This window comes from Gadus macrocephalus, chromosome 11 (genome assembly GCF_031168955.1).
Source record: "Gadus macrocephalus chromosome 11, ASM3116895v1".
NCBI classification, from domain to species: Eukaryota; Metazoa; Chordata; class Actinopteri; order Gadiformes; family Gadidae; genus Gadus; species Gadus macrocephalus.
The window spans coordinates 9284771-9302671 of NC_082392.1; the positions used below are offsets into that span (position 1 = coordinate 9284771).

General features: G+C 42.7%; 2 protein-coding genes across 5 annotated transcripts; one reads left to right on the forward strand and one right to left on the reverse strand.

The window, feature by feature from the left end:
• Positions 1 to 1456: 1456 nt before the first annotated feature.
• rabac1 (Rab acceptor 1 (prenylated)) lies at positions 1457 to 6222 on the reverse strand. The gene is made up of 6 exons (XM_060064116.1): positions 6087 to 6222; positions 5583 to 5716; positions 4007 to 4219; positions 3545 to 3642; positions 2955 to 3056; positions 1457 to 2400 (listed from the first exon to the last, which is right to left on the reverse strand). Exons 2-6 carry the CDS (start codon positions 5702 to 5704, stop codon positions 2312 to 2314), a joined length of 624 nt encoding a protein of 207 aa, XP_059920099.1. The 5' UTR covers positions 5705 to 5716; positions 6087 to 6222; the 3' UTR covers positions 1457 to 2311.
• A 66-nt stretch (positions 6223 to 6288) lies between these two features.
• Positions 6289 to 16157, forward strand: dedd1 (death effector domain-containing 1). Of its 4 annotated transcripts, none has more exons than XM_060064113.1 (7): positions 6289 to 6538; positions 6899 to 7171; positions 7307 to 7820; positions 8155 to 8235; positions 8658 to 8798; positions 14224 to 14634; positions 14948 to 16157. In XM_060064113.1, exons 3-6 carry the CDS (start codon positions 7328 to 7330, stop codon positions 14616 to 14618), a joined length of 1110 nt encoding a protein of 369 aa, XP_059920096.1. In that variant the 5' UTR covers positions 6289 to 6538; positions 6899 to 7171; positions 7307 to 7327; the 3' UTR covers positions 14619 to 14634; positions 14948 to 16157. The 4 variants fall into 4 exon arrangements, with proteins under 4 accessions (XP_059920096.1, XP_059920094.1, XP_059920097.1 ...); XM_060064111.1 differs by having other exon boundaries at positions 14224 to 14610; XM_060064114.1 differs by having other exon boundaries at positions 8164 to 8235; positions 14224 to 14610.
• Positions 16158 to 17901: the final 1744 nt, after the last annotated feature.

A 17901-nucleotide genomic window follows, 5' to 3' on the forward strand; every position in this document is an offset into this window, starting at 1 on the left:
TGCTTTGACTTTTGTCCGCCTGTCTTGTCTGACTTGTCTTGGCCACTGCCTGCCTGCCTGGCTGTGTGTATCTAGTTTATTTTGTATTATATTCAGTCTTCCATTAAATGGAATAACCCACACAATTATGAAAAATAAGTAACTATCATCATAGCATGAATAATTCAGACAAAACAAATGCACACTACAATATGGAATGAATTCAGATATGTTAGTAACTGTTAGCTTCATCTGACCTTTTGCAGCTCATGTGTGCCATCTAGCGTTGAGTTTATAAAAGCCAACTGCAGGCTGCATAGCATGGCTTCCACATAAGAGGCTTGGCAGGGGACCAACGTAATGCACCAAACCGCGTAGTAAAAATGTGTGACGTGCTGACATCAATGCTAATGTACCATGGTAAGACATAACCGATACAAAGAACAGATTCATGAAACCACACAACATGCAGTGTCGTGCTGGATTTTAAATAAATTGATTTAGAGGTAAACTACCTCACTAACAGTGATTATCTCTTCGGGTGAAAGAACAAGTTTATTTGAAAATCATTCTTGTATTGTCTGAAAATTTGAATAACAATTTATTATTTCCAGCATTCGCAGTGACAAAGCCTACATTGGCCATTGCTAAATTGGAGAGCCCTGGTCATTACCTTACACCCAGAACACGACCATAGAGCGAGACTCGAGGTGCACTTTAACGACACGGCTCATCCCCCGTACGCCGTTAAGCAAGATGGGACATGTCTTCGCAGGGCGCTACAATTGGGATTCAAGGGGACAGCGGGGGTCACCTTGCCCTGACACATTCTGCTGGAATTAAATAAATAAAAGTTTGCTTTGCCTTATACTTCCCGACGAGAGACAAATGAATAGTCTCTCCCCTTTCCAGACATATTGTTTGAAACACACACACACTGGCCCACGCCCACTGTTCTGCGGCGCTCTTGCTCAAACCCCCACCCTCTCACAAATTTCCCCAGTGCCTCTGCAGTGAGCTCACTGCAGTGTGCCTCCCCTCTCCCTCGGCCCCCCCCGCCGTATAATAGAATATCGATCGGCTTGCCTTTGCCGCAGTGCATGAGTGTGTGTGTGTCTGTGCGTGAATGTGCGCGAGGGGGCCCCTCTCCAAGGTCATTGCCTTGGCAACCTGAGCATGGGGTCCCTCTCGCCAGGCTTTGACAGAGCACAGGGTCATGGGGTCACGTGAAGAGGGGGGGGGGGGGGGGGGGGGGAGCATTGGGTGTGCTTAGTGACAGTGACAAGCATCAGGGGTCCGCTGTGTACAGAATAATTTGAAAAACAGCGGTTGAGAAGTGCTGAGGGTCCCTGTGTACGGTGTAGTCCTGACTCCTGTCTGTCCTCCATGAGCAAAGTGAGGATGTGATGGTTAAAAAGAAAGAAACTTCATAAAATGGAGATCAAACCAGCGGCATGCAATCTGCCCACTCTGGCAATCATGATGAGGAATAATAGTTTATTGAGAGTGTATACAAACAGCCCAATATTATAATTTTGAAACACAATGCATTTTTTTGGCAATGATAAAACTGAAGGTAACAAATAAACTAGATATGTAAAATGTCCAAGCAAGTCGTGCTTATGCCCTATCTTCTGTAAACCGTTTCCCCATACATATGGTTTGACCCTTTTAACCTGACCTTATCGTCAGTTACTATAAAAACATTGCTATTCTAAATCCCTTTCTTGAATAAAATCAGTTTTATACACGTTGTCCTATTTATTAATGCACAATCAAAAAAAGACATGCTTAAAGAATAAAGTGGCACTTTTTCATTGGAAAGGTAAAGAAATTGGATTTGGTAAATTATGATTTTCAGTATATATGTAAAACTATCTTCAACTAAAGAAAATATTGCCAGAAATCAAATCAAAGCAATTTATGCAATTGTTATAGCGAAGCTATCCAAAGTCAAATCAATGACAGCTTAAACGTACCTATATTGGAAAAAAAGGCATAGGATTTGGATTACATGTGAACATTTAGAGTAGTTCTCTTTGCATATAGTACAACTTCTGCATTGACAGGCATTCCCTCAGTACAACAGAAAATGGGTTCGCCCGGGGCCATACAGCCTGCTAAATCCTCAAACAACCATCAAAACAAGGTGCCCCATCCTTTCACTACTGTAACTCCAGTACAAGGGTTTTATGTGGGATCCAAATCCGCTGTCATGTGTGCAGTGCATCCGTCTGCGGGCTCGGCGGTGGCAGGGGTCAGGTGGAAACTGATTGCGGGCTGGCTCCTCACAAGGTCGATCGCGGGCGAGGTGAGCGCGGGGAGCCCGTCCCTACACGGGCTCCATCAGCAGCTCCTCCATGTCCGATCCCTCCAGCTCGCGGAAGCCGGCGTGGGAGCCAATCACAAACAGCGTTGCTCCTGAGGAAATAATTGGCAGTTGTAAGGTTCCACGTAGGTCAGCGAAGGACAAGGCCTGCAATTTCTGTTTTTGTCGAGGAAGTATCTTTTTCCAACTCGTGCTATTTATCATCAGGCAGCATCTTTTATGCGTTTAACGGTAAATAATTGCCACATGATTAGGATTAACAACGCAAATATATCTTAATAATGACATTTATTTTGTTATAATATATTATAGCCATTTTTATCATTTTCTACCACATTACTGCTGGAGCAAGCAAGGGGCGTTGCATCTCAGAATCCCCATTGCATTTATCAGTACCAAAATGTCCAACTGTGTGGGAAACATGTGGGTCCTTAGAACGATTGAGGACACACTTCAATCCGAACGGCCCGTCTCCTTCCAGTGGTTTTAGGATAATCTTATAGTTAAATTAATTTCTAATATTCCATTACAGACATAATTTTTATTTTTCATTCTTTTTTTTTTAAACCACACATAGCAACCAATAACCCCAGAAAAGAACAGGAGTGAATAAATCTATCCTATCAGGTGCTGTGGATGGCCCTACCGAGAACCCAGAAGACGGCAGCACCAGCACCGGCCAACCAGAACACAGGCAGGGACACGGCTCCCGCCAGACCCAGCTGATGAGGGACGTTCAGCTCCCTGCCTGGAGGACCACAGGACACACGTTACCATCTCAAGGTGGAAGGAGACAGACAATGATATTTACATCCTTCGCAGTTAGTCAGGGTTCATCTTAGGGGTTTGAACCCCAATACCGGCAGTTTAAGCAATACGAGTCGTAGGTAGGTTTGCATTTCAAAATTATTTTAAAAGTAGTAGGTATATATATATATATATATATATATATATATACACACACACACACACAAGGTGTTATATACCTTGACTGCAGCTTTACCACTATGTTAATCATCAATTCTAATGTCACAGAATAATTTATAATTTGAAGGCAATAGAACTGTCTCCTTGTTTACTTTTCCGACGTGCATTTTCTTGATGAATAAGAACTTTTTCTTAGAACCCCTTTTTCCTGTACCAGAAAGTGAAGATGACCGTCAAGATAAGATGTCTGGCTCCTCATGTTTTATGCAGGACGTACGCGTATATACACATTAGTGTGACTTTACTTACCAAGTATGACCAACTTGGATTCCATGGACTTGAGGTGAATAATGTAGAAGGCACCGACGAACACCGCCAGGGCGATCAACAGCATGGGGGAGCTGACACTGAGGAAGACCAAGGACAATGTTTATCAGGAGGCACGGGGAATAACAGTGAGGGTACAATAAGTTGAAGCCTGGCTTTCTTTGATAAACTGCTCTTCAAAGTTTGTTTTACTGTTAAGTTATCGGTCTCCAATTATTTAACGTTTATTAAAAAAAACTTAGGCTATTTGCTATTTTAGGTCCAATTATTTGCTTTTAGTTAGAGATAACTTATTATATAATATAATATAAAGTGTACATGTACAATTGTTTTATGAGGATGCATACTTCATGCAATCATTGTCATGTCCATTTCAAATTAAATGCTAATCAGTTAAATTCTAAGCCTAAAAGACTCCGTTCCGTTCCTCGACTCCGTCCTTACATGCAGTAGAGGATCAGGCCGAGGAAGATAAAGGTGTAGTTGCTGTTGTAGGTGTCCACGTTCTTCACCATCCTCTGACACAGCTCGCCAAAGTTGCGCGGCTTGGAGAACTTGCGCTGGTCAACGAAGCCGGCCCACGGTCGGATGGACATCCGCCGCTTCTCCAGCCACTCCTTGATCAGGCTGGCCGAGATGCCCTTAGGTAGCCAGATCCTGGGAGGGAGAGAGACGACATCACCTTTACCATTCAGTCCTTTAGGACAGTGTTTCCCAAACCTTTTTCGGGGGATTTTTTATTTATTTTTTTAAATGACAAACCATCGTGACCCAATTCACAATAGGCCTTATGTATAAATCATGAGAAGTAAAACTTTTTATGCAAGCGTTATTGAAGACATAATACACACGTTGAATACTTTATAAATGAGACCAAGTAAATGCATTTAGGTGGAGTTAACAGGCTCATTGTTTCTCAATGTACAATGTACAAACTCAATGTACGCTAGCCTTTCATTCTAGAGTTAATGTTACTTATAAGTAAAATTATCAGAACAAAACAATCATTCAGTACTATCAAAAACATGCTCCTTGTTGAAAGTTTTTTTAAATGCTCATGCCAAACGGGTAGGCTTGTGTTCCACAATCACTATTTTAACCACATAGGCATGTCTTCCCCTCTCTCTCTCATACCTTCCTGTCTTACTCTACATTAAAGGAAAATACCTTAATAGGAAAAACCTTTAAAAATATATCCATAATATTGGGTCGCATATTTATTTGGCAACCCGAACAAGGTCTCCCATGACCCAGTCTTGATTTTTAACAGAGCGGAATATAGTGAGTTAAGGATCCATGTGGGTAAGGGTAAGGGATCTTGCTTGAGGATGCCTCAGGGCCTAAGGACGTGGAGTATCCTGCCCCCTGTGTGTGTAGACCCTTAAAATAAAAACACAACGGTTGTATGCATACCCCCAAACTTTGCAATCATTTTATATGAATGGACCATAGCCACTTTTAGTTATCAAGACACTAAAACTGTTGAGTGTCTTTTGAATGCCAGATCCTATGTATTTTATCCCTAATAAACTTGGGGTTAGTGCCAAGACTTTTGCATTATAAAAATGTTTAACTCAAGCATCAATAATGTGTTTATATATTGTATGTTTTAAAATAATAAATATATATCTAGTTGAGTAGTCTGTACATCCCTTAAGTTTGTTGTGTTTCGTTGTTACTTGAACTTTGTTACTTGAAAATAACAGCAAAAGCAAACCCCTTGAAAACACAAATGATTAATTTCAAGGCAGATCAGTTATGTTTCAACATGTTTTCCTTGCTAAATACAGGTGTTAAAAATAATAAAGAACATGTAGTGCTAGTCAAAAAGGGGCCCAATAAGTAGATAGAAACATTTAAGGCCCAAGACGTTACAAAGTAACATAACTTGTTACGTTCGAATATAAATGCTAATAAGACAACAACGATTGCTTGTTTGCTCTAATATATTTGCGTTATTATAAGATTATTGAAGTAAGCACAGTAGAGATTGACAAACAACGACGATGAAGTTCCTTACCTCGACATGATTCCTGCTCCACCGGTTCCAGTGGGGTGGGATTCCTCCGCGCTGAACAACCCTCCTGCCTTGCTGTCCATGTCCACCAGGCAGTTTTCACCCTTGGGGGCTCCGGTTGTCATCTATTCCGATTCCTATGAGGTGTGTGCGTGTTAAATATAATTTATAGTTGTTTGTATCCGTACGAGGACATTCAAGGAATGGAAAATATGTGTAGACATCTTAGTCACTAAAAGGTTATTCACTGCTAAACTCGCTAACAGGACTATATTCAGTAAAGTAACATAGGATGTCTATGCTTTGTATTTAGGTCAACACAACATTTCCAAAGTGTATGAAAAAGAAAGGTTTACTGAGGGCTGTGACTGGGATAGGCTCCACAGTCAGAAGTGAGGCTACATCGCCCTAATACAAACCGCACTTTTTCCTTCCTTCAAAATTTACTGTTTGATAGACATACAAACCCATCGGCCAATGCGTTCGAAAAACGCAAACTATACTCACAACAGAGGTTTAAAATCTTCTGCCCTGTTGTTTAGTTTAAGTTACCACTTGACGGATGTGATGTGTAGCTATTGGTTATACTTCCTGTGTACATGCTCACAGTAGACGTTGCCCCTTGTGGACAACAATGGAAACGCCATTGTATTACCTGGTCCGGGGTCAGCTGCAGCGTCTCCTCGCTGCGGTGAATCTACTATAAACTCGTACAGGAACCGATCGGAGACCGGTTCTAATAAAACGACACAGGGTGCTCTGATTGGTCGGTGGTTTGTTATTGCACTAGTAGAATGCGTACGAGCAAATACCATGAAAAAATACGGATCTTAAAATAAAGTAACGGTGAGAATTGATAGGCTCTACAATATCCACAGTTATGTGTGTATGTATACGCAGAATCTTATGAAAACACAAGTTAATGTGGATCAGTTTCCTGACCGAGGAGTCAGCCCCTGGTATGTTGTTATGTTTCAGATCATCAGCTGGCCGCAGGGAAAGACAGCATTCCCAAATATTTGCTTTTTGAAATATGTTTTGCATTTTACATTTAGGGCATTTAGCAGACGCTTTTATCCAAAGCGACTTACAATAAGTACATTTGTCATCATGCATCAATATATCGCTGTCGGTACAAAAAGGATGTTCATAGAACCAAGTGCAGGTTGACATTGCAAACACGATTACACTTGCTTCATACTGATTGCAGCCTACTTGCCCTGTCTCTGAGTCTTTATATCGACGATATGTCAACATGTGTTTTATTGGTTTTATTATTTGGTCTTGGTTGTTTGTGTTATTTTTTTTCCCCTCTACAGGAACGTGATCAGTTACGTAATGAGAGAGAGCGCGTGAGAAATATACATATGTATAGATATAGATATAGAGAGTGACAGACAGAGAGAGAGAGAGAGAGAGAGAGAGAGAGAAGAATTTGCTGCACCAGTTGCTGGGCGTGTATGGAGCTGCTGCTTTCCTATGGACACCGTGTGTAGTGAAACGACGACAATAGTTTCACACTGCAGCAGATTCACATTCAGTCTTTCTATCGGTTGGACTTGTTCGACGGCCAACCTGTTGAAAGCAGGTAAGTTTGATAAACTTTACAAGTTTCTTTCCGAGTAACTTTTCCTACAATTAACATTACTTAAAAAACGGGATTGCAGCTGGTGGTAATCAGTATGGGTATACATATGTATAATAAACAATATAAACATTTTTAACAGCTCTGGTCCACACGAAAAGCCATGAGAGTATCCTCGGACATGGACTTCATTCAAACCCCAAGCTATCGTCTCAATGATTCGTTTTACTGGGATGAAACTGAATGCCTCAACTACTACGAGATGCTTTCCCTTCACGAGGTGTTCCAAATAGTTGGCTCTCAACTGACGGTGGAGGACATTGAGGTGCTGTCGTTTCTGCTGGACGAAGCGTTTTGTGCACAACACCCCCTTGATCCAGCAGCGTGGACAGTCGAGCCCTGCAAGGAAGACCCAACTGACCCAGGCGTGCCCCCTACTGCTGCGCTCCTTAGTGCGTGGAGGAGGATGAAACCCCAGGGTAACCGAGGGAATACGGCCTCCCTGCACACCCCTAAAAGCGGCCTGGATCTGCTGCTGCAGCTGGAGAGACGAGGTTACCTCAGTGAAGTAAACCTGGAGCCCTTGCTCCAGCTCCTGAGGGTCCTCACTCGTCACGATCTCTTGCCCTTAGTTTCACGCAAGAAAAGGAGGACAGGTGAGGTGCTTTTTATTGTCAATGTCACAATACATAATCCGATCACTTAACTTGATCTCAATGTCTTACAGATGAGGCATACAAGTGTGTAGATGTATATGGTATGACGTATGTTCAATCAAGGTGTGGAAAACAGTCTTTATTGAAATACGGGGAATAAAACATAACTTATGTTGTACAAGTTAGAAATAATTCAAATGTGGCCTCCATTTTGTCTATTTGGAAACTGATATTGGATTCCTATTGGAGAAAATTGGTAGCCTTTTAAAATAAATTGTTTGCATATTGATATTGGAGCGACCAGATGTTGACCCATGTTTCTTTTCTCATTAAGTGTCTCCAGAACGAATAGTTCCCTACTTAGCTACAGAGAACAAAATGATGCCTGTGTCAACAATAACACACTGGAGAACTGGTGAGTAAGCACACATTCCTGGATGCGTGTTGCTTTTTAATACTCATTATACATCCTTTTAAGGAATGACATTCCAGCATTGGAAGTTCAATACATTTTATTTTATTAATTGGTCAATTCAATACGTTTTTAATTGACTTAATTGTAACTCTTTGAAGGCGCAATTTATATATATATATATATATATTCTACGTCATTAAAATAGGCAAAGGCTATGATAATAGTTTCATGATAATGTCCTCGAAATCCTTTAATATTGTAGTTTTCCTCTTCACCACAAGGGTGTCATGCAAGATTGTGGTCTGGAGACGGCCTACAGAAACATAAATGAATACCATAACACCGACAACAAAAACATAAAAGAAGACTTGACATTGACTGGGCTGGATTTCCTTGATTAAGTACCAGCCTTGTCCTTCCAGATACTAGCAGCAACTCCCTGCCTGGGGACCCTGCCTGCAGGAGGAGGAGACGGAAGAGGGGTTACGGCTGGAGCCGCAGGCCCAAGGGGTCCGACCGGCCGGGCCCTCCACAGCTGCCGCCAACAGACGCAGTTTACTTCGGTGAGTGCACCTTTTTTATTATCTCTAACAGGGCTCCCCCACCTATAACCTGCCTCTCTCTTCTTCTTCATTTTCCCACCATAATCTCTCCCCATCACTTTTACGACCCATCTGCATCTGTTTACCAACTCCATCATCTATTCATCTCAAACATCCATGGTTCTTTACAGCGTTGTAGTCAGATCCCCATCTGTTATGCAAACTAACGTCCATGCTTCGTGTGTAAACCCTGTTCTACCTTTAGAGGTAATTATGGGTGTCTAACTAATTATGGGTGTCTAACAAGGACAGCCTAGGGAGTAACAAGGCAGGCATGAATGTGAACTACCACCTAAAATCAATGTAACCTGTGCTGACCTCTCAGAACAGGTCTTCACACAGCTGCATAGGCAGTTGGATTGGACAGAACACGTTGAGTTTTTAGAATCCTGGAAGTCTCCCGCCTACTAGCTGGTAAAGGCTAAATCTTACACATTGCGACTTTAATGACAATTATAGTCAAACTCTAGCTCTGTATGTTATTACAGAGTTGCCAAAATATTTTTCTTAGCCATGTAATAATATTCCTTCAGTGATCATAGTATTAAGCTAAATGTTAATAGAAAAAAAAACACATAAAAAAACATCGTTGTTGATCGATTGTGTTGCACCCAATTACTTGCATGGAAAAGTAATTGATCAGATCAGTTATGCCCCCAGAATTAATTAATTTGCACCAGATGTATGACGCCAAGGAGCTCAGGTCTATTTTTAAGGTAATGACTAGAAGGCTGGTTTTCAAAACTGCTCATGGAATTGAAAGGAATAGTCAAATACTGATGTTTCAAAAAGATTACATTGAAACATTTAACTCAATTCAAGTTGAATGACTACAGAGGCTTGGGGGATTTTCTTGCGGTACTTGAGCTTAAAACAAACAACACAACAGAATAGTAGAATGCAATACATGAATGCCAGACAGGACATGACAAACATCATGATGTAAAGCCAAGCGTCCATTCGAAAGGGCCGCTTTTGATGACAGAAGGGGAGGTGGCTGGCAGACCTCTATATCTTCGCCCATTTTCTCACATGCCAATTTATTTATTTATGTCTGAACATGTTTTGATGAAACAACCTTTTTATTTTCCATGACTTAAAACACCTACCTGATCTGGGGGGTTATCTCCCTGCCTCTGTGTCCTCTATTCCCTTCCTCTCTGCTCATTCCACCTCTTTCTCTCCCCCCACTAAAGCATTACCTTCAGCTGCAGTGGTTAAGAGCCCAATCTGGTACGCAGTCTGCTCTCTTTTCCCCCCTCCAGTACCAGACTTGCCTGCTCCATTCAGCACCTGAAACAGCCCATGATGGGCTCCATTCCTGCTAAACATTAATGACATGGCGATGATATCAGCCTGAACAAGTGATTTTTAAATGAGTCATTTAGATCAGAAAAAAACTCAAGTTCATTTCCTGAGTTTTTCCCTGCCTTCCTTATGCCTGAACAATTCCTCTGACTGCAGTGGGATGAAACAAACGCCAAACATGAATGGCCTTTGACATTGATTGAAATGTGCTTGCCATTCATGGAGGCGCTTTCAATGGTGGTGTTTCTCAATGACTGCCCTGCCCATGACGGCGTTCAGGCCGACGCAGGCTTTACTAAAACGCATCCTCTGTTCATATCGAGCTAATGCAAAGGCCGGCCTGGCTAGCTATGCAGAGTTAGGAGTGATGAGAGTGAAAATGTGGCTGTCTTGACGCCACCATTTGATTCCACCAGGTTGACTCAGGATTGCGACTCAGAACGAGTAGCCTTGGAATCAATGGATGCATGGAGAAAATAAATGTGAAAAACAGGGAGGCTGGGAAACGAAAAAAAGAAGTCTGTAAGTTTGTCTCTCTGCTGTGTGCGCACACGCATGAGTGTGCAGCTCAGTTGCGGTCTCTCTCCTGCATCGGTGTGCAAAGTAAACCCCTCCCTCCTCTCACAGAGTAGTTTGGCTGGATGGTCCGAATGTTTGGTTGCCTGGTTTACAAAGCATAAACTGTCTTCAGGCCCCCAAGTCACCATATTTACATCTGTAACGCGGTTCAACTGGTTTGTGTCTTGGTGAATACCTAAAATGGCTGACAATCAGCCTGGAGGCAGAGCACAGTAGTTTATGAACCACAACAGTTGCTCTTCTGAGGTGTGTGTGTGTGTGTGTGTGTGTGTGTGTGTGTGTGTGTGTGTGTGTGTGTGTGTGTGTGTGTGTGTGTGTGTGTGTGTGTGTGTGTGTGTGTGTGTGTGTGTGTGTGTGTGTGTGTGTGTGGGGGAGCGGAGATAGATAGGGCACTTGGGCCGGTTGACGGCTCCACCTCTAATACCATTACCTGTCAGTATTCATTTCTCAGATCATTTTCAGTGAAGTGTCTCAATTACCGTCCGAATGTTACAACGTCCACTACAAGTGCTGGACACTGTGTTGTGTGTGTGTGTGTGTGTGTGTGTGTGGAAATCTTCAGCAGCAAGTGTCGGCTTATCTAAATAGGATGCCTGTGATGCCTGTTAGTGGTTAGCACGGACCATAACCCTGAGAAATATTAAGCTCATAGTGTGAAGAAATGGGGCTGGGGGATTGTGGGTACTCATACGCATCCCGCTTAGATGCTACTTTGTCACTGTAGAGTGCTGATCTGCAGTCCATTCCTCGAGGATTTACTTTCCATTGCCAGTTGTAGCCCTAATGACCAATCTCTTCGCCAACTAATAGATGCTTTGCCATGTCTGCCTGTTCTTGAAAAAAAGAGTCAGAAGCGTTCCAATAGACCCATATCCAACCCACTTGTGCTTTTCTCTCCTCTCTCTCTCTCTCTCTCTCTCTCTCTCCCTCCGCCTGTCCTTTCTGTGTCCACAGTTCTAAACAGACCGACCTGTGTATGTCAGGAAGACACACACACACACACAGTGTGTCCTCAGACACAATAAGAGGGTGAGAACGAACACTGAGCGCTCAAACTACGCAAAAAAATAAAGATACCCAGAGCTATTTTTTTTTTTGTCGAGAGGGGGGAAATCACAAAGAGTTTTGTCTGCCTGTTTCTCCTGCGCTCCCCCAACTCTCTCCACCGGCTCTCCCTCTCTCTCGTGGTCAGTCGTTGAGCAGGAGAACGGATCAATAAACGGTTGAAGCTCCCTGCACCAAGTGACTTCTTATAAATGGGTACTTAAAACTTTTTTTGGGGTGTGTGGTTGTTTTTGTCTTTTTTCCTGGTGGGGTGAGATAAAGGAAGCAGAGAAGGGCTTGGTTTTTTAAGAGAGGGGGGGGGGGGGGGGGATGAAAACTTCTAATGTCGTTTTTTTAAGTGCATTGCTCTGCTGTCTGCTGAAGCGTGAAGTGCTCTGTAACCCTAACGAAATGACTGCTGCTGTGCTGCTGTCATTCCGTTATTTTTATATTTATATATTTATTTAGTATTCCGCCGCTATCTTTTCACCCCATGCCGCTCCAATAGGAAACGGAGAAGGCGGTCTATAAATGCATTTAGTCACATGAAGGGCGAGTGTTTATCTCAAGAGGGGCTTTAGCTGTTTTTAAGACGTCTCAAAGTATAAACTTGCTGTCCTTGTGCTTTGTTCAACGTCTCTCCGGATCCTTCTTGGATGTGGAATCAATGTATTGCCAAATGGAGCCCTCCCTCTGGGACACTCTGTTCCCCTGCCTGTGTGAGAAGGGCGATGCTCTGTTTGTCCTTCTGTAGATGCATTTGCCTCCCATTAAAGAGGGATTCAGTCCGCACCTGCTATGTTAATGAGGAGTTTGACAGTCAGTGTGTGTAGGAACTGATTGTGTTGTATGCTTAAGGTCCCTCATAACTTGTTATATGCAAGTGGCCTGTCATGCTCCACTTTCTTTATTTGCCCATGGACTTGTAATTATTTTGTTCTAATTTTTCTCAAAGTCAACCCTTGTGTTTTTAGGTCAATCAAACTGTTCTTTGCTCTTTTTCTTACATTGACACAAAGATAATCTATTGCAAACGTCTCCTGCCTTCACTTATTGTCTTTCTTTAAATTGGTTAGTTATTCCCGCATGTTCTTTCCTTTCCAACTTACTGTTTACAAATATATCCATAAGGAGCAAATGTAAAGTTACACTGTTAACTATAATTCTTCACCGTTTTGACTAGCAGAAATCCACTTTGATTTTATGTTCAATACTTGAACTTGCTTTATTTAGGACCAGAACCTTTCTTGCAATTAAACCAATTGCTTCGTATTTTCTTTACATATTCCATGGTCATAGTCTTTGCTTTCTAGATGTTGAATGTTTCTATAAATGTCCGATATTTGTGAGCATGAAACGCAGTTTTAGCTGAAAACAATAATACCCGTTGCAAGAAGACTGAGGCTGTTCCCTGAGATCACACCACTGGAAGTGTACGTACCATCCCGATGGTGAAAGGGGTTGTAGGGTTTGGGGGGAGGGGTGTCTTTGTTTCAGCTCAAAAGTCGCCTGCTCCAGGTGTCCGCTGCGAGCTCTGGGATAATGACATGAGACAAGGATCACTGCGTTGCTCTTGCTCAGTACAGTATGTATCTTCTGATCCTTCTCTGTGCTTCGTTGTGCTGTTGCATGAACGCCAATCCTTTTACTGTGGAGCTCAAAGGCCATTTGTTTTGGGACCCTAATGACTTTAATATTTTATCTCTTTTTTTAGAACAGAAACATACCAAAAATACAATACAATTTTAAAACATATTGCCCTTATTAACCACATCCACAACGCTATTTGATTCTCCTCTGCCTTTCCTCAGTTGTTCTGAGCCTGAAATCTCAATCCTTGAATCCTGCCTGTCTGTCTATTAAAAAACTGGTCATTGAACCAAAGAACTCTAACACATAGTGCTCTAGTGAATATTCAGCTTCTCCAATTCTGAATGATCCACTACCCAATCCTACTCTACCGCTCTGCAAACCTTACCGTCTGCACTCCTCAACACGCGCTCTCCACAGGCTGCTCTCAAAGAGTTCCCACTAGCTCCTCCAGTCAGTCCGCCGACACAGTGTCACAATCCAAGCCCTTCCACCTTCCTAATGCATGGACCGCTTGATGCAGTCCATTCATGTGAGCAACTTCAACAAGCCGATCTGGTTAACTCTTCCTTTATGTCCCTCTTTCCCTTTGTGTTCTGACCTGTGATCACGTCCTTGACCTTCACCACCACCCCCTCCTCCAATTCCACTTCAACTCCTGTCCCGTTTCAACTGCCCAAACATCTATTACTCTTCTTCCAACTTCCCTCTTCCTCATTCCACATCCTCTGCCTCTCTCGTCTTGTATCGTCCTCGCTGCTCCACCTCTCACTGCATCATCAACTCATCCGCTCTTCTCATCAACTTATCTACCCTCCCTCCCCCTCCCCCTCGCCGGCGACGCCCTCCCCCCCCCCCATCACAGCTTACGTGCGGCTGCGCGTGCGCGCCGAGTACCTGGAGCACGACGCGGCGCTGCGCAGCCGCGTGTCGTCGGACAAACCCCACCCGCTGGAGCGGCAGTTTGAGCTGTTCAGCCGCGCCAGCTCCCTGCTGGGCGCCCGCAGCCTGGGCTCGGTGGGCTGCAGCATAAAGTTCACGGAGTGGGAGAACCTGCAGGCCTTCTGGAAGGACTACCTGAGCGGGGTGCTGCTGGAGGCCCTGAAGTGCGTGTTCATCACCGACTCCATGCGGCAGGCGGCGGGGCCGGAGGGCGTGCGGCTGCTGATCAACGTGGACCAGGACGACTACGAGGAGGGCTGCCGGGTCCTGGCGGCCGGCCGGAGGAGGTTGAGGATGCCCTCCGTCAGTGGTGGGTAGATGCAGAGGGGATTGGGTATGTAGACGCTTGAGCACCTGCTGATTATTGATCTATGACGTTGTTTATGAACAAACATGGTTTAACAAGGTGCTATATGAATGAAGTCTGTTATTATATCCTATATCCTAAAAAATAGTTTTCACACTCTTTACACTTCAGTATGGAGTGGAAATGGTAACCACCGTCCTCATTGGTTTACGGTTTGAATACAATACACGAATGAACCACTAGATGGCAGACCTTTGCAGTATGTTGTTGCTTAACATAATAACGGATCACTGTTATCAAATGTAGCCTAAACCAGTAATGGGTTTTTCTTTCTTTTCAGGAGCTGCATTTTAAGACGCATGTATAAATGGTGAAGATGAATGAGTTCATTATCATTGTTCCCAGTACATAACAAAGAATCAATCGGCAGCTATGCACCAGCAGACCAAGGGAATCCCCTTCTCCTTGATGCCATTACAAAGGCATCAGGAGACAAGCTGGCCGACCAGAGGCCATACGTTCTAGGTGCTCGCAAACTGTCATGCAAGAAGAAAAAAACAGAATCTGGCCGATGTAGTCGCTGTTGGTTTGGGTGTAGTCTGTTAATGTTAAGAGTTTTGTGTATTTAAAAGCAAGTAAATGGAAACCAATTGAAACACGCCTACCTCTCAAAAACACCTGACCAATGTCAAGGATATTGTTTATTATATGACCTTAGTTTCTTGTTTTAGGTAATTTCTAGGGGAGGGAACGGCTCGGCTCTTGAACGTGATCTGTGATTCTGGACAGCTCTGGTTCACACACAGACAGCCTATTAAACCAGGCGCTCTGTGTGTCCCGTGTGTCATGATAACCCAGCTTGATGTTTTGAGTTGCCGAGTGCATGGGCAGGTGCCAGTAGATGACAGTGGTAATTAGGGCTGGCCCCTGGCGGACCGTGGAAGATTCATCATCGCACTCTTGTCAGTGCTAAGCGGGATGACAAAATGGCGCCATGTATGTATCCGGATCTCCAGCCCAGGCCGCCGCCTGCCAGTAGCTCCCTCTCAGACATCCCAGCTCCACTCAGCTCCAATATGTTGGCCCAGTAGATGGGCTTCCAGACAGCTGTCTAGTCACCCTGGTGGAACTAATGCCTGGACTTCACTCATAGAGGACCCGATCAATAGGGGCCCCATAGTCCCTCCATACAAGCAAGACTTAAGCACATAGACTTCTTGCCAGTGTCTCAGGCTAAGGGCACTGCTAGCCGGCACAAAGCATAAACGTAGAGAGTGCAAGGGACAGCCACGTTCATATTTGTGTTTTTGTCATTCTGATGTCTTTGTGTACGTTTATATTCATAGGTGAAAATGTGAAAAAAAATGGGGGAAAAAGTCAAAGTGGGAATGTTTTGTTTAAGAAAGGGAGTATTTACTCTGAGCATGTCCTTTTTGGGGGGGATTTATCTTAACATTGAATTAAATTGTGTCAGAACTGTGTTCATACAATTATTTTATATCAGTATGGAATTGTAAATGAATCGGAAGATAATAAATATAAATACTTTAGATGACATCAATGAATGAACATCCCATGATAATTCAACTACTGAAACTCTTTTGGAAAATGGTCTAAATGTATGGCAGCTAATGATGCTATAATCATTATGGGAAGGTAACAATCAGTACACATTCTAAATATTTACAGTAGGCTGTTTCATTTTATTTGATCAACCTTTTACCCCTGCATCTTGTATCTGGCGCCTGAAGATTTAATTCAAAGCTTATAACAGTCCTGTAAATGTACTCAAGTTCAGCCAATATGAGTTTTCATGCATCTTGGCTTATGCACGGTTCCAACATTTACTAAACAGACCGCTGCTCTTGATTGTTTTTGGGTGATTAGAAGGCCCGATTATTCTCACTTGCCTGTCTAAACACTGAAACTTAATTACTTAATTGGCGACAACGGTGTCTTGTAATCCACATTAGTCATCCAGCTGATTATCCAAAACGTACTAAACGCTGCATTAGATAACTGCATCAGAGCTAAATAAGCTTTTCACCTTTGTTAAAGGATTCTATTAAATATTTGCAAACGTACCCATTTTCTATAATTTGACCATATTTATTCAACATTTTTAAAAAGATGTAGGCTGCTAAACAACATTTTATTAGAAAATGTTCAGTTCTGTCCCAAAAAGCGTTGCTCTAGTCCAACTTCGTACTTCACAAAGAAATGAATAGCTTTCATCATGAACACCCACAATCAGTCAGTGCTTCTAAGACTTGTTTCTAATTCGAATATCCTACATGATGCATTCATGATAAAACAAGGTATCGAGTTGTTTGGCTGTGCATATTTTTTAGTTTAGATAAGTTATTTAGTCCTGGTATGACTTATATTGACCACAGACCACATCAAACAGAAGGAAAAAAAAAACGTTATTTATGTCTTGTAGACTGTGAATATAGCCTATGATAACCTGTATTTGGTCCATAGGTGCGTCGTCAGGAAGCCCATGCTCCCAGACGTGTGGTTTCATGCCGTAGTCCTCACGTGCTCAACGGACGAGGCAAGGTTTGAGAGATGTAGGCTACCTGCATTACAGGTAGACGCATTAAGTTGTAGTAAAATATTACTAAAACAACATTGCCACATTAGGTTCAATGTGCAATAAGGTAAACCATATCTGAACATGGGCAAGATGTTGGTGCATTTAGGCTGAGTTTGCATACCTTAGGTGTGTATGTTGGAGCCTAGCTATGCCTGTGTTAAACGAGTCGGTGAGCTGGTTGAAAAGGTATTTGATTTTAATGTTTGCGAATGGTAGTCTATATTTTGTAGTGTGCAACACATCTGCGTTTTAGTGCATGTCTCATGAAGGTAAAATACATGACCCCCAAAGAAAATACATGGATACAGCCACGGACAATTCCCATATAATCCTCTTTATGTTACCTGGTAGATGTAACAAATTATATAAAGGGTTATTAATGTTTGATTGGTTGCCGTAATTTCTGCGTGTCCCATGGTGACTGTGGACGGCAGTGCTTTTTAGGAAGGTTTCTTAAACAAATGACCCGGAAGTATCTGTTCGAAGCCATGGTAAGAGCTGTTCCTATTGTCTAAATGCTAAATTGAGGGGCTGCTTGCTTTCGTGTTTCATTTCACAAAGGGTAAACACATGCAATAGATCGTTTTTATATTAATTTCTATATATAAGCTTAATTTCTGGGAAAATAGAGAAAAGTCCAAAAATCTGAAACAATATAAATTGAACCAAACACAAAATAGAAGAATGGCAATTGG

Coding starts and splice junctions, on each gene's coding strand:
- rabac1 (XM_060064116.1), bottom strand. CDS start 5,704: ATGACAACCGGAGCCCCCAAGGGTGAAAACTGCCTGGTGGACATGGAC. Junction 3,643..4,006: donor GGCCTGATCCTCTACTGCAT/GTAAGGACGGAG, acceptor GGTCTTCCTCAG/TGTCAGCTCCCCCATGCTGT. Junction 3,057..3,544: donor ATCCAAGTTGGTCATACTTG/GTAAGTAAAGTC, acceptor GTGGTCCTCCAG/GCAGGGAGCTGAACGTCCCT.
- dedd1 (XM_060064111.1), top strand. CDS start 7,328: ATGAGAGTATCCTCGGACATGGACTTCATTCAAACCCCAAGCTATCGT. Junction 7,821..8,154: donor ACGCAAGAAAAGGAGGACAG/GTGAGGTGCTTT, acceptor TTTCTCATTAAG/TGTCTCCAGAACGAATAGTT. Junction 8,236..8,657: donor AATAACACACTGGAGAACTG/GTGAGTAAGCAC, acceptor TTGTCCTTCCAG/ATACTAGCAGCAACTCCCTG.